The sequence below is a fragment of the Dermacentor albipictus genome, chromosome 2 (assembly GCF_038994185.2).
Source record: "Dermacentor albipictus isolate Rhodes 1998 colony chromosome 2, USDA_Dalb.pri_finalv2, whole genome shotgun sequence".
Lineage (NCBI taxonomy): Eukaryota > Metazoa > Arthropoda > Arachnida > Ixodida > Ixodidae > Dermacentor > Dermacentor albipictus.
This window is the reverse complement of record NC_091822.1, coordinates 77,653,896-77,676,227: the sequence shown is the minus strand read 5'-3', so window position 1 is coordinate 77,676,227 and position 22,332 is coordinate 77,653,896. Positions and strand designations below refer to the sequence as shown.

The following is a 22,332-nucleotide window of genomic DNA, read 5'->3' as shown; positions in this document are numbered from 1 at the left end:
ACTTACCTCGACACAACGTATTGCGACCGTCGAAACTAGTTATGAATGAGGCGTGCACTTCAGCGGGACTCCTCTTTCTAGCTACTCTAAGAGCACTTGGGGCCTCCTAGCGCCACGGCCACGAAGTACGGTGTAGCATCCGAAAAGCATGGCACTACGGTGAGTGCGAATGTCAAGAAACGCGTCGTGCAATCAGCAGGCTTATGTCTCGCACTTCTTTCTGGACACGTTGCGCCATCCAGTGGCACTGCCGAGAAATCCGCGTGTGGCATCCGAGACGAGAAGCTCGGTGCGCCGGTGCCCACGAACGCTGAAAATTCTTTTCTCGCTTGTCGCACAATCAGTGGCACACATTGAGTAACCCCAAGTTGAGAAGTTCCACAAAGAGCGGCACATATCCAAATTAGGGTAAACTAAATTATGGGGTTTTATGCGCCATAACCACGATCTAATTATGAGGCGCGCCGGTGCGTGCAAACAAGGAAAAATATTTTGAGTGCGCAAAGTGTGGAAGGAAGAAGGCGACAGGACCACGCGCGCAAATACTTTTTTTTTATTTGAGGAATGTTTCACCAATCATCTCAAGCAGTCACTCATTTAATGGCACAAGCTAATATAATGCATTTCTATTTCCTCCGTTTCGTTGGAGTCCAGGATTTCATGCTTCTTTTTGAAGAAAACAGTAGGAACAGGTATACAACACCGACGACTACATGAAGTCCCGAGAGCGAATAATAAAATTGGTCGTAGGAGCCTTGCCTGTCCCGGAATAGCCCTGCACAGAATGAGTAATTCATGAAAACACAGATGATTTATTCATCAAAACGTCCTCGTGCACGTAATTTCTTCCTTAACATACACTACCACTGATAGGCGTCAGTAGCATTCCAATGGCTTGTATGTTCACACAGCAAATTATCGCGTGATCGGTTGGTCGATTGCATCATTACATTACTGGCGTACACTTGCCATCGCGGGAATGGTGATAGCAATATATAATGCAGTATCAAACAGTCATGTGGCGTTACGAGCTGCTCATACCAGGTGTTTCTATGATGATTTCAAGTAATGGTTAAAAACAGCTGCTTTGATATAAAAGGACAGTTCTTTCGGTGACGGCCTCTTATCGCTGGTGACCATGCCACCGATCACACCTTATCTTCGGTGTTGCGTCCGAAAACGGTAATGCGCATTCTTTAGGTTCTCCCTGCGAGCAGCCTCTTCATCAGCGCCCACCGAGACGGCGACTTAGCCCGACACCAACTATGACGCACAAACAAGGAAGCTCACTTCGTGGTTACAACAGCCGCCTTTCGTAGAAGCGCTAACGACCACGGAGGCCGATCTCATGACCCTGACAAGCTGACCGTTACGGTTAGCAATGAACCAACGTTAACATTTTTCGTGGAAAGAGCGTGAACACCTGTTGCCAGTTTGCTCGTTCATGCTTCGAAGGTTAGACATCATCAGTGAAGTACAGCAAGGTGGTGTGACAAAGAGCGGGATTTTGCGAACAGTTCGGCCATTGTGATTGCCCGAGACTCAGTCATCAGATTCCCTCGTCTGTTTTCCTGGGGAAAACGGCTGTTTGTGCAAACTTGTGTGCTCATGCATGAGGGATCAGACGTGAAATGTGCTCGACATGGAGTGTGCACCCATATATGGAGCGAGTTGTGTAAATACGTAAAATAAACGCGTGTCTTGTTTCCTTCACTCTACCGACCTCATCTCCTAACCAAGAGGTAACTCTCTGCGATAAATGCGGACGACGGCGTAGTTCCGCGAAGCCAGCTTAGCACGATGCCCTAATATAGCGAAGGCCAGCTACCGCGTTTAGGCGCATCGGGGGCTTAGGCAAGTGACCCTCTGAGTGACGCCCGGCTCCGAACCACGAACCCAGAAACGGATCCCAACACCAAGCATAGGAGGAAATTAGTTTCTAATTAAGACATATACAAAAATTAACTTTATGTTTTAATTTCATCGGTCTCGTTGCAATCGGGAAATTGAAGCGAATTTATGTGCAAGCTATATCGCACTTTCTATCCGGAAAAACATCATTACACAGGGAATTTCGGCACGTCGAAATCGGGCTTCCAAAGAGCGCGAAACTAGAACTTTAGAGCCTGTAGTGCACGCGTAGCTGAGTCCCTGACGAGCGACGCCCCACTACGTCAAACACGGGCGGGTAGCCAGCGCACTTCTGCTCCTTGGTCCTCACAGTCGCTGTCTTGCGCGTACACCAGGCAGCTTGCACTTGTTACGCCGAAGAATGAGCAAGACACGACGAGGCTTACAACTAGACCCCCTCAGACTTTCTGTCTTAGACCTTGCAAGGTCCTTCGACGCAATAATCTTTTGAGCGGTGATCGGGATTTCCACTGCGTGGCATGCAGCATAGGGAGGCCTCTCAACTGACTGTATGCATTCCTGAAAGTCCACACATTTCAACCGCGTACTCCTCAAAAGATACGTACAAAGACTTACACGAATAACTTTGAACTACAAAAACGAGCTATCATAGAACCAACACAATTCAACGCGATCATGACCAAGTTTACCCACGAATGCAGCAGCGTCGACAAATTGCATTTTACGATTCATGCAGGTGAGATCAGTATATGGATCACCGACGCAGAACCTTTAAAAACCAACTGCAACGAAATTTCACTAGGGCTAGAATGGCTCTATATGTATAATATGTACTATCACAGCAATCATGGCAAAGCCGCTGGATTGGTAATTGTGTAATTTTTTTGAGCACAATTTAAATTGAACCTAAGGAGTGAATGCGACCATCTAACAATGCTTGGTAGCATTGCGGATTTGGCGAAAGTCCCAGAACCGGTGGCGACTGCTCATCTATCATTGACGCGTAAACGCCAATGAATGATAAGCGCCAATGATTGGCGCGTAAGGGCCCCGACGCTCAACATTTGCTGCTTGATGGGCGTGCTTTCTTGTTGTTGAGCGCTTGGCGTTGAACGGCAAAAGCCTGCTCGGACACGCATTCGGACATGAGCGATGGATGGGCAGACGCAACGACGCCTGAGAGGAAGGCTGAAAACATCTTTCTCGTTTAAGCTTGCGGCGCTCAAGTGTGCACCGCGCTGCAGCACTCAAGTGAGACACGGGCCAACAATCGCGCACGAAGCATGTAAACTGCACTTGATGAACCTGCGCGTTGTCCAGGGTGCATGTCGCGAGCACAGTCAGTTACTCATGCAAGATGTTTGCCAAGCGCGCTCTGCGGATTAGTACAATTGCGCTCGGTTCGGTGAAACTGTATTGTTCTTACCTCGATGCCAATCATTCCACATATCAGGTCACTAAAATTGTAAACAAATGCACTGGTACTGACTTCCCAGAGCACATCTAATAGAGAGTCTGTTCGCACTGCTACTTTTCATTGGTCGCGAGTAAAATGATTAAACAAAGCAAAAAATGGCAGAAACAAACGTAGTTCACATCTACGTAATGCGAAGAATCACGACAATCAATGCGGCACACTTTGTCGACGCGTGCCGAGGTGGTGGGGCCAGAGTGACCCAAGGCGTCCATTTCTGAGCGATTATCTTCGGTGTGTGGAGCATATTCAAGACATTTGGTGCGCCTCTATAGGCCCTTTCACTCTTTGCAAACATACGCCCCGGACGACTTCCGGTTTTGTTTACCGACCTAGCCCGCTAAATCTAGAGAGCAAGAAAAGCATTGGTCGCTATTTAGAGTAGGAACAATGCGTTAATATCTAAGCCTGCAGATTTTCAAACTTTTCCTCTGTACATAAGAATTTTACTAGTCAAGATTAGCGCAAGTTATACGAGCGATTTCATGTAATAATATATCAAGGCGTAATGCGCATGTCTTGTCTCTCAAAACTTAAATATAGACTTTCCGACGAACGGAAGAAGTGAAAAAGACGCTTTGTGTTCCGGTGCAGAAGACTGAGGAGGCCCGTGACCAGTAGCTCCTTGGGGCCGTTCTCTTGCTGCTGTTACCGCGCGAGTGAAACCGCCTATAGGGGATGCGTCTAAGTAAACGAACGAATGCCTTTGCTACCCAGCGCTAGAACCGCTTTCAGCAGGACCACATGTTGCGTTTCGATGCGGCGGTCATGGTGCAGACTCCGCGGAAAACGATGTCTCGAGATTGTAAAGGGCGAAATTTTACATGAACTTTGCGCGGCACTTCTTGCTTCCTTGTTTACTACAGATGGCAGATGTTGCCTGTAGATAAGGTTGCCTGAGGTCCCTTAGCATGGTCACCTGAATGCGCTCCTCGTCTCTGAGCGGAGACGCAACGCAGCGATGCTCTGCTCATTTCCAGTAGACAGCCACATGCAGAAAACCAGCTTAACTGCGAGAAAACTTATTCGCATTGACAGAACATCGTGGTCGACAACGGCTTTTGCATAAGGCAGGAAGCCGCCAGCAGTATAAAAATGATACGGCTAGCAAACATGTGGGAGCTGTCCGCCAATATACCGCAACGGTTTAGTCTTAGTCGCGCGTCACTTCCGATGAGCGATAATAGCGCCGTTTTTCAAGAGCGCAGCTCTCAGGCGCCCCTTCCAGCGGCGAGCCTGGGCGTCAGCGTTCCTCGTGACCAAGCGAATTAGCACCGCAAAAGATGTAAGAGGAAACGCGGGGCGCAATGGCGCACAAACGTCGGCGATAGCGAATAGATCGCAAAGAGGAAATCGGAGGAGGAGGGTAGAGCGAAACCATGAGGCGAAAAGCGGAGGAGGACTGCATGGCGAAAGCGTGAAAATAAAACCGCGGTGCAGTGCAAGACGGGCTCTGCGGTGACGATGGCTTCGAGATGGTGCCAGGGTAGCACGCGTCGTCTGAGCACCGATTACCCCACCGATACCATATACGGAAACAAAGCAGTGCATGGACGGAAGTCTGTCTGCGGAGGCTGCTGTGAATCGCGCCCACGCGTCATCCACGCACTGCCTCTCGAGATCTTCCGATTAAAGAGGCAGTCGGTCCACACTTCCCTCCGTTTGCAACGCGCCACACGAAACAGTTTGTCCGCGCCAATCACTATATTATGAAATCAAAACACGTACAAAGTTGCGCTGAAATTTCGCGTTAGGCAGCGTCGGTGAACTATTTCGCAGTTTCGGTGTGAATAACCTCTATTTTTTTGAGCATTTAGTGACCATTCCTCTCGTACATGTATTGCCACGTAATATTCTGCACAGAGACTACTGTATGTCTAGATTACGTGGTAGAAGAAGAAGGTTGGTGAGACACAGTCGCACTGCTGTCTCGCTTTCGATAGTGTTTTTGTGCTTTTTCGACGTTTTCTCAGATAGAATTGTCGAAGACATCGGATGACTCGCCAAGATACTTTCCCTACAGGAGGCCAGGGGGCCTTCGCCTCCCGTCGCTTTGATAGGAGCCTGCAGAAGAGCCCTATCTGGTAGCGGCGAGAGCTCGCTCATGACTGCGCCTTACCTGACACCCGGCCAGAGGCAACCGACTGACCCTGAGAGCAACTGTGAATGTAAGCGATATAAGGCTGCAGAAAGACACGACGAGTATACGCTTATTGATGATTGGGACATAACTGACATCACAGATCTGGACGATGAAGGCTTCAGGCTTGTGTGCCATGGCACGGAGAGTGCCGTCGGAGTCCCAGTGATTATTACCCCTGCCACTGAAGGAGCCGACCTGAAAAACGTGAATCCCATTTTCCTGTCTACGGAAATTGAGAAAAATCTTGGCGCATCGCCAGTTAGGAGCCGATTTACTGCTCAAGGAGAGCTGCTTATAGATGTACAGACAGACGAGCATGTGATCTCGCTTCTCAGTTGCAAGTGAATCTCAGGGACTGCAATCTCAACACGAGTGCCCAATTCGTACCTGTAAAACACGTGTATTATTAGAGGAGTACCGAAGTGGTACACTGACGAGGAACTGTTGGAATGCCTAAAGCCACGAGGTGTTTACCATGCAAGGAGAGTCAGGCGACGCGTCCAAACTTCCTAATCCGATTGGGAGTCCAGGCCAACCAGCACCGTGGTTCTTACATTCACTCCAAACACAAACCGTCCAGAGAAGATCAACTTGGGCTTCACAAGACACGAGATCATTGACTACGTAGAGACACCACCTCGGTGCTTCAAGTGTCAGCGCTATGGACATGTGGCCAAGTACTGCCGTGGTGAGCAGCGGTGTAAGAGATATGGAGGACCGCATGATTTCAAAACATGCGAGTGCAACGAGAACTTTCTTTGTGCAAACTGTAGTGGTGGTCGTCCAGCTAGTTATAGCAAGTGTCCTTCGCGGGGAGCGGCAATAAAGCGAAAGAAAACGTTTATCTAGGGGCCTACAGGAAAGGATGAGAAAAATATGACGAAATAAAAGACGTAGAGTCACAGAGAGTCAAATTCAAATGTAGCTTAAAGGCTGAAACTGATTTTCCAAGCCTGAAGACTTCTCCAGGAATGCAGAACGAAGTGATGCCATCGCGCAGGGGACCGGCTAAAGGAGTCAAATAAATGAACAGAGGCCCCGTAGACGAGAAGGCTGCTGAACAACCGGAGCAGCGAAGTTATGTGTCTGCACTGCAGCGACCCCAATCGCGTTGCGATGAAAAAACACCACAGGAAGACTGTGAGCAGGTGCTACGTGCTCTCTTCAAGGCCTTGCGATCACGCATAGAGAAAATACCGGCGAGCTTGATGAAGGACATGCTCGAAGTAGTATTGGCTCTCGAGTCAGGGATTCTAAGCTCTGCCTCTTTATTTATTTATTTATTTATTTATTTATTTACAGTACCCTCAGAGTAAATATACATAACAGAGGGGAGAGGCTTCATAAAGGAAGTAAAAAAATTATATACAGGAAAGGCACAGTATAAGTAAAAATAGAAAATTATACTAGCTCAATAATTTATACAAAAATAGTAGTCGTAGTTCACCATAGAAAACTCATCATACCCTTCAATATACAGGTTGGGAATGATAGGTAAATACATACATAGTTAATTTGAAAAAATAGCACTCATACAATAACAAGTCACATGACATATTGAACGCAAGTTTCATGATTTTCACGTAGTTACCTAAAGCATTTCTAAATTGAACAGGATTACTTATATTAACAATAGATGCTGGCAGACCGTTCCATTCGTTGCACGTTTTGGGTAAAAATGATTGCGAATGTGTTAGTGGGTTAGAGCGAGGAACATGTACCTTATGCGTATGATCTCTACGTGAGAAGATGAATGGTGCTGGGTTAATCCACGCTGACCGAATCGCAGCGTTCTGGTAGTAAATCTTATGAGAGAGAGAGAGAGGGCTCTTTATTAGAAGAACAGAGAATTTTGCCGGCGCGTATATAACCGCTGGCATGCTACTCTGTATAGTACTCTGTACTATGTAATCTTATGAAATAAGCATAGACGTGATTGTTTCCTGCGGGTTAATAGCGAAGGTAGGTTCAGAGTAGTCTTAGTTTGTGTTACGCTTGCTGTACGATGGTAATTAGCTAGTATAAACCTCTTCTTAAAGCACCTAGCAATATGAATGCCGTCAGGACACAAGGTTCACCATCTCGCCCCCAGATGCCACTTATTATGCAATAGAACTGTGCGGGTCTTCCGTACCTGAACTGTCGCTTTCCTTAAGCAACATGCCTGTGTCAATATTTGCCCTGTCCGATGCTGATCCTCCAAGTTCCAGATCAATTACTGGTTATGTCGCACAGGAAAACCAAAGTACTCCAACATTTCCGAAGAGAAGCGCCATGCTATATGTAAGACGTGAAATACCACATTAGCTTCTACCAGTTCAAGACCTTTGCAGCAGTGCTTAGGAAGTCACTGCTTTACAAGCGCAGCTGCGAAACCGAAGCCTCAGCGTGGCCTCTGTACATGCGAGCTCTCGCCTGAAGGTCTCGATGGGAGAAATTAAAAGAGATCTCTGCAGCCGCTGCCCAGCTTACAGGATTATATGTGGGGACTTTAGCGCTCTACTCTGGTGTGACAAGGCGATTGATGCACGTGGGAAGTAAATTGTTAGTGCTTTAGACACAGAGGGACTCTGCATGGCAAATGACAAGTAACCAACGTTTTTTCGACCACTGGCCTCTTACAGTGTCATTGACTTGACATTACACTCAGCGGACATCCTCGCATCGCAAGGACGAGGAAAGATAGAATGGGCAGCGATCATTTCCCTGTCTTCGTTAACATAGCTGGATATAGAACCAACGGCCGATGATCCTGTCATGTGACACATTGGGATACGTACAGGGACGGCCTAAGCGAATCATCTGGAGACCTGTTCGCGGACATGCTACGTAGCAAGAGATTAGCTACCACTGAGATGAAGCTGCCTGACCACTTCCCCACTCCGGATCTAAAGCTCAAAAATCTATGCGCTGCCCCTAGGCGAGCGGAAGGGAGGTTGATGAGGACGAAGGGCGACCCACCAATGAATGCAATGGAAACCTAAGAAGAGATTTGTTTTGTGCAAGCCTAAGCGTGAACGTTTTGTGCAAGCCTATCAGTCTTCACGCCAGTTCGAAGGACATATGGTGGGTTGGTAATAATCTCGCTGGAAACTTTCGACGAAATAAGCCATTTAAAGCCCTAGCAATGAAGTTAGGCAAGAAGCTGGCTTGTATTACGAATGCCTTTGCTGAAATATACTCTTCCGGCAGGTCAGCCGGCACAAGGAACCCGCCTCCACCGCTACCGTCGTCTCTAATGAATTCTGCTTTCCCACTCATAGAGTTGGAACTATCGATGATCAGCCTCCGACGTCGCTGTGTGGTGGGACCTGACCTTATCAGTAATAAGATGCTGATTAACCTACCGGTCGAAAGACGACGTGATTCGCTGGCATTTTTAACCAAGTGTGGGCCAGCGGGGATATCCCCCATCTATGGAAGGTAGCATAAGTGGTACCGGTTCTGAAGCCTGGAAAGAACCTTGCAGCTCTGGACTCATACAGACCGGTATCGCTGACCTTCTGTGCAGCGAAGCTAATGGAGAAGATGGCGTGCACAAGGCTCACTTGGTATGTCGAGCAGGGTCGAAAACTACCATCGTGCATGACTGGGTTTCGGCAGCGTCTAACCGCTCCAGACATTGTGCTGGACAGCTAAGCCACATAGAACATTCAAGAGCGGATAGCCAGTCGACTCTTTCTGTTTTCAGGGATGTTTCCAAGGCTTACGACTACATGTTTGAAACAGCCATCATCAGCCAGTTACAAGCTACAGGCGTCACGGGTCATTTCTTGCATTTCATACATACGTTTCTCAATGATCGTCGCATCAGACTTCGTCTTGGTGACACTTTGAGCGTTGAAATACGTATATTTCGCGGCGTGCAACAGGGGAAAATTTTACCTCTCTTATCATTTAACATTGCTATGAGTAGCCTCCCCAGAGTACTAAACCATCGAACACCAGTGCATATATATATGCCGATGACATGTGCATATGGGTATCCGGCTACCAGCAGCATCGCCGCCTCGCACGAATAGCTCAGGGAGCAGTAAATTCCATTCAGGGCCACTTGGCAACGATCAGATTATCACTATCAGCAGAGAAATCAGCATTCGTACTATTTCCTGGAGTGAAAAGAAAATCTACACGCGTGATGCTGAATTTGGACGGATACCAGATTCGACAAGTCACCAACGTCCTATTTCTTGGCGTTAGCTTCGACCACGGGCTACACTGGCACCGCGGTGTTTACCACGTTGTAGCGTCATCGTCACCCAGGCTACATGTGCTCAACCGAGTCGCGGGCATACGCTGGGGCAACCACCCGACCTCAATGGTATGGCTACATACAGCATTGGTTACCAGTCGGATCCTGCATCAGGTACCTCTGATGTCACCCTTAGATAGCCAATACGAGCGCTTAGAAGTCATCCATAGAAAAGGTATTCGACTTTGCCTTGGAGTACCTCAGCTAGCATCAAACAAGAAAGTGCTGTACGAGGCGGGCTCATGCCCTCTTCGACTTCAGGCTTCCCAAGCTTTCATGATGCAGCTGCTACGATTGAGTTAATCTACGCCCGGCAAAGCCCTGTTACGACTTGCAGGTAACAGGCGACGCTCCCATTTTATGCAGCACTGAACACGCTTCGCGTCTTAGGATTGCGCTGCTCGGGAAAGAGGGAAAGGATAGAACCACCCTAGACATTTGAGGACAAGCAACTTAAGTGTGCCACGACTGCAGTCAAAGAGTTGCATTCCATCTGCAGAAGCCAAGTCACAATTCCTGGAACATTTGAAGACGACTTACCCGAATCACCTAGAAGTATACACAGATGGCTCTGTCGAAGCAGACGAAGACTGCTGCGCAGCTGCATTCTATATTCCCTCTGTGAGATATACGTGGCCTGGCCGTCTGGAATATAGCCTCGTCGACATTCGTGGAAGGCGTAGCAATAGCTTCTGCTCTGCGCAAACTAAAGACTTTGTCTCTGCAGAATGTGGTTGTCCTTATGGACTCAAAGGCCGCGTTACAAAAACTATACCGTGGGCGGCCATCCCTCAAGTTTCTACGCAAATCACTAGCCATCGTGAAAGAACTCAACAACACAGGCTTCAGAGTATAGCTTCAGTTGATTCCCTCCAACATTCGTATTTCTGGCAACGAAAAAGCTGGTGCTCTTGCTTATGCAGCGCTCTAGCATTCTCCCAAAGTCTAGACTCCAAAGAGTAATCAAGTTCACAAATCTGACATTCGAAATCACTTTGGGTCGCTTTGGGTTCCACCGCATACGCCCTGCGTAACCAAGAGTTTTCACCGAAAGGAAGGCTCACTTCTATATCGAATAAGGACACGAACTGCTAATGCATGGGCCTGGATATTTAAGACGGGGCGAATCAATTCTTCTGAACTGTACGGAATGCAACAAGACAGGAGACATTGAGCAGTTTTTGTGGTCCTGCCAGAAATTTCACGATGAAAGCGACGCTCGCTTGAAGAATCTGCAAAAAAAAAATGATCTTCCGCATGCGTGCCTGCAACACCTTATATTTCCCGAGGGTTCAGTTATAGCCCACAAAGAAACTTCACGTCTCCTCATGGAATTCTTCAAAGAGTCTGGTTTGATGGACATATGGTGAAACCCTTCAGCGGTATATTGTAAGGGACGCCCGGACGGAGCAATTACCGGCCTTGATTGCCAGGTGAAACCCGCCTGTTGCTATAATTCACCACCACCACGACCAAATCTAGATTACGCGAAGCATGGCTTTTTTGACGTCGTATATTGTATTGCAGTTGGTTTTTAGTGAAAAAACTGCCCCCATACAGTCTGCAGGGGCCTACATGAAACATATTTTTTTCATACCAACTGACGTGTAACCCTGTCCAACTAAGACGCATTACTTCCTATTTAGGGCATTGAAGATGCGACCTTGCCTTTGATGGTATGGCCATTATACTACCTGAAGAGAATTACATTGGCATGTTACAGCTCGCTATCTGTCAGCGAGCACCTGAATTAAGGAGTTAACAAGGACATGGAGTAAGATCACACGTTATGTTCCGTATATGCTGGCTCTTCGGAGGCGCAGTAATCTTGACTGCGCGTCGTCATGCACGAGCTGCAATAATTTCCTGGGCAACATACTCTGCTGACGCCTATGACATGGAGCAATCTGACAACTCGAACTGTTCCACAATGAAGGTTTTCGCATTGTTAATGGTCTGACTAGGCATACATCCACGTAGAAACTGCAGCGTTATGTGAAAGTGTGGTCTATGGCGACAGCTGTAAAATCTAAAACAAACGGTGAATTTTTTTACCATACCACTCCCTTTATTATTTATTTTAGACGTGTCGTTCTCAGCAAAAGCAGCTTCCAAGAAACAGCCTTGCTGGAAGGCACCAGTACCACTTCCGGTCCTGAGCTCACGCCTAGTGTCAATACTATTGCAGCATGGGCAGACAAATAATATCAATCACCAAAAACGATAACGAAACGCATGGAGACGCCTAGGCATAAAGTACTACGCCAAAGGGCACCTAGAAGGCCGACAACAGACATAGCGCAACGCGCTTTTACACAAATGCTCCTTTCTTCTTGGGCGTTGCTCACGCGTGCTCTGTAGTAGCGGTGCATCGACTCCACGGTCTTTAGACGAAAACCCAAGTTCTAGGATTTTAAGAAGCATTTCCGCATGTCACAGCTATCGAGCTCCTGGTGATCTTATAATATCGCCGGATGTCCTCGACAGACCGACATCGAATCGCCGAATGGAAATTTTTACCGACGCCCGGCAGGCGATTCGCACACTCAAACAAGTCAATCCCGCTGGGCAATTGCCCGGCCACTGAAGAATGTAAACTGAGACCATCTGTCTCTACAGCAACTAGAAGATCATAATCACAATTAAGTAGATTTCCGGTCAGTCTCAGATCACTCGTAACGAATAAGCATACAGTGTGATATGCATGCACTATCTACTCCTCGCGGCCTCATTAAGCGACATAAAACAGGCAAGTAATAGAATGGCGAAAGGATCTGCCATTTCACCACCTTGGAACCAACAGCCTCCATCCTTTACACCCAGCTACAAAAACAGCGCAAGTACATGAAAGACTACATCCCTAGTAACGCTCATCTTCTACCTTATGGTTTGTGAAAGGGTTGCCAAGTTCTAGTTAACAAATCTAGCACTTCTTTCGTCCTGAGGCCAGCCTTTGATGCACGTTGGCAACTCCACAAACAAAAGAGAGCAGCAGAGAAAAAGACCATGATGGTACGATCCCCGAGCTTGTATTGGACGACTCCTCGTGCAAGATAACATCGAGGACATACTGACGCCATTTACTATACGTGCACCCAGCGTTTCATAGTAGACACCGATTGCACGCAGGGACAATACCGAGGCTTGACTAATAGAGATCTGTAAGTAGAAACCCAGGAACGTCACCTAGAGCTAAACAAGTTCACAAAAACGACAGAAATAATACCGCCGATTTAGTGAACTTGTTTAGCTCTAGGAGACGTTAATGTAGAGTTTAGTATTAGGTGGATAGCTTAATAATAAGCTCTGCGCCTAAAACGCGTGGCTTATTCTTTTAACCTACCACTACCTTTATTAATTTATTTTAGACGTGAAACGTTCATAAAGCTAGGCAGAGAGAGAGTCGCTTGCTAAAACCTGATGTAACGAAAACTTCATATAGTAATGTCTGCATGTTTGCAAGTGTACCCCTTGCCTCCCTGCCTTAACATCATTCTGTAAAGGAAAGGAGCCACTACTTGATTTTCCGTCCCTCGCGTACACAGATGACAGTGATAATGCAATTAGAGCTAAATTTAGCCATTCGACGCGTACGGTCGAGAATCAGGCAGCAAGAGAGAGAATTGTCGAACGCCTTAGGCCACGGGGCAACGTGTCCGCCTCCCCTGGGAGCGCAAGTGCAGTTGGTTGAGGCAAGTGCAGAAGCCCCAATCATCTACGAGAGCGTTGCGCTCGAGCAGCGCAGGAAAGTCTCGGGCGCCACCAGTAGGGAGGCGGTTTTCTTAACCAATGGCCTGAAACCCCTTTGCCAAACAAATGGGGAGAGAGCATGACTGCAAAATTAGACCGTAAGACACCCAAAAGCTGTAACACAAGTTATACTTGTAAGCTTTGTTATGCGTGAATAAATGCAGCTGGTTGCGGCAGTTTTGTGTTTTAGAGCCCACACGCTATTTGCAGCACGTATAGCAGGGCCGTATGGGTTCACTGATGCGATACTCCCGATACGGGCTGACCGAGCCTGATTTTCTATTACTGAAATAATTTTTTCTTGATCCTGCCATTGTATTCTCCACCTAGGGTATTGAAGCGCCCTGTCAAAAATATGACGTGAAATTCATTTCTTAGGTAACTAGCAGTCCTAGTTCCGTGATATTATTTGACGGGATGTTTCTTTTCCTTTGAACCATTAGGTCTCAACATGTAAAAGAAAGACTCCTCCAGTGACGAAAAATCGAGTGATGCATGCTGCGAGGTACTGCGCGCCGGTCCGATTTCTCCAGGACGCTGCGAGTCAACCAGAGGGCCAAGGTACTGCTGGCGCTTTCGTCCCGTGATAGCTCTGGCAATCCGAGACTTTCCGTACGAAATCCTACTGGACTGTACATGCAATCTTCAATTCTTTACTAATATATGAACGAGACAAATGAACGTATCTGATGAGTTCAATTTTTTGTTAATTACAACCATATCAGGAAACAATGAAACTTGGCAGTATTGGCAGTTCTTTTTTTACAGTATTCTACGGAAATATTGTGGCAGTCTTTAGTCTTCAGCAAGCTTATTGGCCGCAAACGCCAACGCACAAAAAAAGAGAGACGCAGAATAGGTGAATAATGGCACTACTTCCACCGTCGCCTCATAAGAACGGAGAATCAGAGAGGTGGCGAGCGCAGCGGCTGGGGGAAGTGGGGCACCGCAGTTCCACGCGCGTATTTGGGGGTGCTGCATCAGTGCGCGCTCAGCGTACGCAAGCTCGGCACGCAGAGAAACAACAAAGAACATCACTACTTGCTCTGATAATTTCCTGTTTGCATAGACCAACAATCATACGTAAGCCTTCGTGAGACAGGTGGCCGGAACCACACTAATGGCATGGTCATGTACACGGCAACCTGGAAGCGCTCCCTCTGAGGACATGAAATCATGCCCGAGTGCTGCGAGACGCCTGCAGATAGTTCCGTTGCGATCGGCGCGGTTAGCATGGCCGTGCGCTCTTTGTTGCTCTATTTTTAAATGCGGCAGAGCACGGCAGTATCCACTTATGCTGGAATGTTACCGGTGAGCATGCGGTCGCACTTCTGCTGGAACCTGTCTTGTCGCGTGTGCCCTTGCATTCTGTCGCGTGTATAGTAACCCGGCTAACACTTATCATAGACCTACACGTGAGGGCTTGCTGACATTGACTTTGTAAGAGCGTGCGTTTTTACTGCCGTCTACATTGACCTCTCCGCTCTATTCACCGATCATAGAATTAATATGTCCCTATTGTAGTCTCTTAAAGAGTTATTCAAGAGAAGACCGCTTTATTTGTCTAATGCAGCAGCACCTGCCAAATATTCACACGGATCCTAATTGGCGTTGAGTGCAAGGTGGTTGTACATTTGTTAGTTGGATTGGACAGTGTACGTTTTGTGACTGTGTTCGTGCCTTTGGCCGCCGAAAAGCTGTCATTCAGTAATGTCGTGGTGTGTTTTGTAAAATATCGTGCAAGTATCATTATTGGGGTGCAGCACTGGCAGAGGTAGAGTATCCGCCTCACATGCAAGAGGACCGTGGCTCGAACCCCGATGCCACCCAATTTTCCACCGGATTAAAACAAAAGATTTAAAAAAATCCGTGTGTTGATAAAATTGCACAAACGGGCCTGGAGTGCAGCCTGATCCCGGTGACCAGAACCGATAATGCACTCCTTCATCAGAGCGGGATTGTCCACCCTGCTGCAGTACTTGTCCACAACTTCTTATATGAATACGACAATCAAACCCCGGCCCTCCGTCCCCAGCAGCTGCGGAGCAACTGACCACGGTGGCGGTCAGACCTGTGACGCAGCAGAGGGTGCTAAGAATCTTTGGGTTCGAACAGGCAGCCAGAGGAATCTGAACCTGGCAATGCTTCACGCTAGAACGTTATCTAGTGAGGCGAGTCCAGCAGTGCTAATGGAGGAATTAGTGGCCATTAGATGGGATATAATAGGGCGCAGTGAGGTTAGGAGGAAAAAAAAGCATATACAGTGCTAAAAAGCGGGCACGTCATGTGCTACCGCGGCGTAGCGGAGAGACGAGAACCAGGAGTCGGATTCCTGATTAATAAGGATATAGCTGGTAACATAAAGGAATTCTATAGCATTAACGAGAGGGTGACAGGTCTTACAAGAGGTCTTGTAAAAGGTAAAATAAGAGGTACAAATTGAAGATCGTACCGGTCTGCGCCCTTATATCCAGTCATGATGACCAGGAAGGCGAAAGCTTCTATGAAGGCGGGGAATCGGCGATGGGTAAAGTCAAAACAAAATACACTATACTGATGGGCGACTTCAATGCCAAGATAGGGAAGAAGCAGGCTTGAGACAAGTCAGTGGGGGAATATGGCATAGGCTCTAGGAATAGCAGGGGAGAGCTATTAGTAGAGTTTGCAGAAGAGAATAATATACCGATAATGAATACCTTCATAGTCTAGAAGAATTTTCTAGAAGAATTTGACATCCCACAAGTAACGCGAGAAGAAGTAAAGGTAGCCTTGGGAGCTATGCAGAGGGGTAGGGCAGCAGGGGAGGATCAGGTAACAGCAGATTTGTTGAAGGATGGTGGGCAGATTGTTCTAGAAAAACCTGGCCACTCTGTATACGCAATGCCTCATGACCTCGAGCGTATCGGAATCTTAGAAGAACGTCAACATAATCCTATAGTCCATAAAAAAAAGGACGCCAAAGACTTGAAAAATTATAAACCTATCAGCTTACTGTCCGTTGCCTACAAAGCAATCGCAAATAGAACCAGGAACTACTTAGGCTTCTCTGAACCAATGGACTAGGCAGGATTTCGTAAAGGCTACCCAACAATAGACCATATTCACACTATTAATCATGTGATAGAGCAATGTGCGGAATACAAACAACCCTTATATCTATCTTTCATTGATTATGAGAAAGCTTTTGATTCAGTGGAGGCATTACGGAATCAGGCATTAGTCGTGAATCATGCAATCAGGCATTAATCATGCCTCCATTCCGTAATGCAATCAAGCATTACGGAATGGAGGAATTGCGGAATCAGAGTGTAGACGAGCCGTATGTAAAAATGCTGAAAGATATCTATAGCGGCTCTACAGCCACCGTAGTACTCCATAAAGAAAGCAACAAAGTCCCAATAAACAAAGGCGTCAGGCAGGGAGATACGATCTCTACAATGCTATTCACAGCGTGTTTAATGGTGGTATTCAGAGACCTGGATTGGGAAGAATTGGGGATAAGAGTTAATGGAGAATACCTTAGTAACTTGCGATTCGCTGATGATATTGCCTTACTCATTAACTCAGCAGACCAATTGGAATGCCTGCTCACAGACCTAGACAGGCAAACCAGAATGGTGCGTCTAAAAATTAATCTGTAGAAACCTAAAGCAATGTTCAACACTCTAGGAAGAGAATAGCAGTTTACGATAGGTAGGAAGGCACTGGAAGGGATAGATGAATACATCTACTTAGGGCAGGTGGGGACCGCGGATCCGGATCATGAAACTGAAATAATCAGAAGAAGAATGCGCTGGAGTGTGTTTGGCAGGCATTCTCCGATTATGAACACCAAGTTGCCATTATCCTTCAAGAGAAAAGTGTATAACAGCTATGTCTTACCAGTAGTCACCTACGGGGCAGAAACCTGGAGGCTTACGAAAAGGGTTCCACTTAAATAGAGGACGACGCAACGAGCTATGGAAAGAAGAATGATGGCTGTAACATCAAGGGATAAGAAAAGAGCAGATTGAGTGAGGGAACAAACGCGAGTTAATGACATCTTTGTTGAAATCAAGAAAAAGAAATGGGCATGGGCAGGGCATGCGATGAGGAGGGAAGGTAACCGATGGTCATTAAGGGTTAGGAACTGGATGCCGAGAGAAGGGAAGCGTAGCAGGGGGCAGCAGAAAGTTAGGTGGGCGGATCAGATGAAGAAGTTTGCAGGGACAACATGGCCACAATTTCCACATGACCTGGGTAGTTGGAGAAGTATGGGAGAGGCCTTTGCCCTGCAGTGGGCGTACACAGGCTGATGATGATTGTTATGGGTTCTTAATAGCATTGTTTTTAAATCTATAGTAGTGATATATAAAAACTTCGTAGTTTCTCCCGAAAGGCGATGCACCGATTGCGATAGCAACTTAGTCGATAGCTGTACGAAGTAAGAATAGTAGCTTTGTCAGCCGTGTAAACTTGTAAACATTCGCCTGCTAACTAAATTAACAATGATATAGTGCTAAGCGTGACACAACGAGGACGTAGAACAAAACAGACACACAGAGACAGCGCTATCTTTGTGTGTCCGCTTCTATCTACGTCCTTGTTCAGTCGCGCTTACACATTCTATCATGGATTCAAACCAACTAGCCCGTCAACGTATTTTCACTAAGCTAACCAGCAAGGTGTCACGCGCACACAGGTAAACATGAGCACATCTCGCTCGGTGAGCTCGGAAACACGCTATGAAAATTCTGGAGTGAGAAATCGCGGCAGCAGCAAGCGAAGTGACCTTCATGCATGTCTCGCTTCAGCACGAATGAAACATCGATAGCACCGCGCATACCAAGCTACCGGAACTACGTGCTCTCTGCGAACATCGCAGATCCCTTTGAAGATGACGCCTCGCCGGCGCACGCTTTAGCCACGTCGCAGATCGCTTTGAAGACTAACGTGCGCCGGCAACGTGTCCTTACGACGTCTGCCAAAGCATCTACTACGGCGTCCGCGATTCACGTGAGCAACGCCGTGGTAGACGGCGCGGTTGTCTCCACTCTGCACGGAGCGGCGGGCGAGTAGGACAACATGGCACCGTTGCAGCCGGTGTAAGAATATTATGATTATTACACCGTGAGAAGTACTCCCCTCCTTTTTCGCTTCACCCCGCTGCCTACAGGAGAGGGCACGCATCACGGCCACGTTCCTCCCTCGCGCACGCTAGACTGAACTGCGTTTGCCGGATCACCCTCACATGCCTTAACTCATACGGAACTCAACGGCGACGGTGACGCCAATGGCGACGGCAGAAATGCGCCTGCAGGGCACATATAATTGCTATCGCAAAAAAATACATGCGCAATGACTGTTAAATCTGTGTCACATTGTACCTATATTTGCAGTCGCGTTAGCTCAAGCGGCTCACATGCGATAGAGAACATATAGGTGCATAAACTGGGTGTTTTGGCGAACACCTTCAATTTTTTTCGCAGAAAGCATAATTCTAGTCCATGAGCTCGTCTACCCGAAGACGCGCCCAACATTTGCGAAAAAGTTGATATGCATAATTGACTAGTTAATAAAAATCACTACTCAAATATTTGGACTAGCTACCTTGTGGCACATATTTTAATTTACAAATTATAGCCGGGCAGTTCTCAAGGCACATACACTTGGAACCAATTAACAAGTTGACACCAGTTTCGAGATAACCATTTTCAAATTTTGCAGCGATAGTTCGAGTTATCTAGGCTTCAATGCATAAAACGACGTTTTATGCATTGAAGCGAGGTCTGGTCATCTTGATCTGACAACCGTACAAGTATACAATGCGATCTAACGATCGTGTGTGCAAAGAATTGCATCAGTACACACCACGGAAAAGCCTGAAATTTCAATCCGAACGCCGTTTCCCCTTTCCCTCACGGCGACCACACTCCAAGCCGGACAGTGACGTACTCGTGTCCCTGCGCCTACGTACATTGTGACATCGCTCGTAGTGACACGTGAATTCGAGAATAATTCAAGGCAGCGTCTGCTATTTCTGCGATGTGTTGCTTGAATTGATGAATGGAAGCTTAGAGTAATGATAAAATCCACAAAGGGAATGTCTGCGTGCTTTTTGTTTTAGCCAGAGAGATGTACTTCCACTTCGTCTTCTTGTTCTCACCGTCGCGCAATCACGTGCGCAGGTACCAAAACTGTGCCATTTTCTACCGTGTTGCAGGGCGTGATCATGCTCTGCGATTCGCTTTTTCGGCCTCAGTATTCGTGTAGCACTGAATTATACCACTAGTCATGTGTCTTTGTAGACAGCGCACAAAATCGTGCATTGCCTGAAACGAGACAACCACAGCAGCTCGCCGTTAAACCCGTGAGATGCAGTGCGCAGCGCCGCAAAAACAAAAAAAAGAAAGAAAGAAACTAGAATTCGAAAAATGAATGCGGGCCCCCCCATGACGTATGCGTCACGCGATCCTCAAGGTTTGGTATGGGGGAACGCAGGCAAGGAATTTCACTTGCGGAGGCTAGACCGGGCGAGGGGAGAGAGTGCCTCGCTATGCAGTGGAGCTTGCAGTGCAGTGGCACTACAAGCTCTGGACTGCAAGCCCAGTGCACTGCAAGCCCGCTATGCAGTGGCACTGAAACATTTCTATCTCGGCTATTAATGAGCCAATTTGAAAACATTTTTCGCGGCAGAACGCTTCCTAGAGTACACGCAACAACTTCCAGCGTACAACCAAAATTTACTATGGGGCCTGGTGTGGGGCTCCCTAAGTAAACAAATGAAACGACAGTGCATTTTTACTGCAAGTTTGACGGCGCATGCCTCGTAGATGTTGTCATCCGCACAATTCTTTTCAGATGGATATGTCTCGCAGTATCACGGGCAATAATTTGTAAATTGCAATATGTGTCATAAGGCCATTAGTTAAACATTTATTATTTATTTTTTGTTCATTAGTCGATTAGGCATTTTATTTATTTTGTGCAGTCATGTCCGCCTGTTCAAGTAGAGCACTTCATAGACTAGAATTGTGCTATCTGCCACAGGCAATGTGAAAAACATTGAAAGTTTTCGCTGAAACATCTTGTATGATCAATTGACATATTTAGGTCAACTATATATCGATCAACCATATAAATCAGCTGACATCAACGAGCCCGTGCTCATTCAACTTACTGTGTCAAGTAAAGCAACAAAAAAACAAATAAGCCCACAATGAAGCAGCACATACATACTGTGAAAATTTATATATGGTACATAAGGTATTTACCCAATATGGAAGGGTTGCCCAGCAGCAAGGGCAGCACGAGTGCCCCATTCGCAGCCCAAGCCGTCGGCACCACTTCGACGCCGAAGAATTCCGCAACGACCACGTGCTTCATCGTCGTCATGCAGCCCATGAAGATGCACGCAACAGCCGATGTCGTCGCGTAGAGCGCGAATGTTCGCGTCGCGGCCAAGATGGCAGCACTGGCGGCGAAGAGAAAGTAGCAGGAGCAGGCTAGCGTTGTACGGTCGGCCAAACCCAGGTCGGCGATGAGAGGCAGCGCGGTTCGGCCCAGAAGCTGCGACGGTGCCGAGCAAGCGATGGACATGTCACTCTGAAAGCGCGTTGCTCCGCGGTCAAGCGCCGAGTCAACGATCGTCGCCATGAAAGCACAGTCGGTGTAGTCGATTAACGCACCCCCGAGCACAACGGCCCAGAACGCTGGCTTGAGGCATAACGTTGAGAAAGATCGCGTCTCGAAACCCTCTTTTGTAAGCGTGGAGTCGTTCTCGCGCTTCTCCCCACCTTTATTTTTACTGCTGTTGATTTGGGCTGCGTTCTCATTTATAAAGTCATCTGGCACGTCGTTTGGATCCCGCCCTGTTGGCGCGGAAAACACGTCTCTCCTCTGGAAACCACCCAGACCAGCCATTGCAATCTGACGCACACCGTCTTCAACGTCCGCTATGCTCAGGGCCCTGCTTTTCTTTCTGTAATGCCCCGTGCATGACGATTTCACATCCGTTGTCCCAAGTGCTCTGATATTCTTACCGGCGACTTCGTCTTCCCTTTGCGACCAACTTGGCATTTCTGTGTTTCGTTTCACTGCCTCGGAGTTCACCTCCCCTACATTCCACCGTTTGTCTAAAGCTGGGCATGGCAGAATGAAAACGTTTCTTTGTTTAGCGTCAGAATCGTTTCGTGAGAGCACGTGCGTAAACGCCCCATTCCTCTCGTTGTTTTCTTCGGTAGGAATTGTTTTGCAACCCTTTGGTTCAGTGTTGCGGCAGGTGGACTCGCTTGACGTGGACTCTCCATCTTGAGTATGACGCAGCCAACGTGGTTCCTTGAGCACGAGAACAAGCGGCACGAGGTGGAGGCCGATTCCGGCGAATATTAGAAGCGTTTGCCGCAAGGTAAACTGCACCTCCAATTGTGCGAGTATCGGAGGGTACAGCAGTGATGAGAGGGAATATCCGGCGTAACGAATGCCAGTGGCCACACCACGGTACCTGTCGAAGTACATCATGAGTATGACTGTGACACCGACTGAAACAATTCCAGTACCACAGCCTGCAAGAGATAAAAATGTGTATAATGAATACGACATAGACGCCCTAACAGGAGCATCGGAACGCAAGCGCGATTTATAAGTACCTAATAATGCGTCAAGAAAATTTAAAAACCACAGCGGCTGATGACTCTCAGTAGCTGAGCACTACTAGGGTGAAAATACTACCTCTAACTTACAAAATATCATTTGAAACACTGTAGTTAATGCTAATTTACAAAAACACGGCAAGATTGTCGAAATTTGCCTCGCAGAATTGCTATAATATATATGAAATATACAGCAAAGCTTTTACGTGCC

At 47.3% G+C, this 22,332-nt stretch overlaps 1 protein-coding gene across 1 annotated transcript; it reads right to left on the bottom strand.

Annotated features, from left to right (window-relative positions):
• Positions 1–621: 621 nt before the first annotated feature.
• On the bottom strand, positions 622–21,785 carry LOC135918824 (uncharacterized). The gene is made up of 2 exons (XM_065452516.2): positions 20,745–21,785; positions 622–775 (listed from the first exon to the last, which is right to left on the bottom strand). The coding sequence occupies exons 1-2, from the start codon at positions 21,547–21,549 to the stop codon at positions 627–629; spliced, it is 954 nt and encodes a 317-aa protein (XP_065308588.1). The 5' UTR covers positions 21,550–21,785; the 3' UTR covers positions 622–626.
• Between the last annotated feature and the right edge of the window lie 547 nt (positions 21,786–22,332).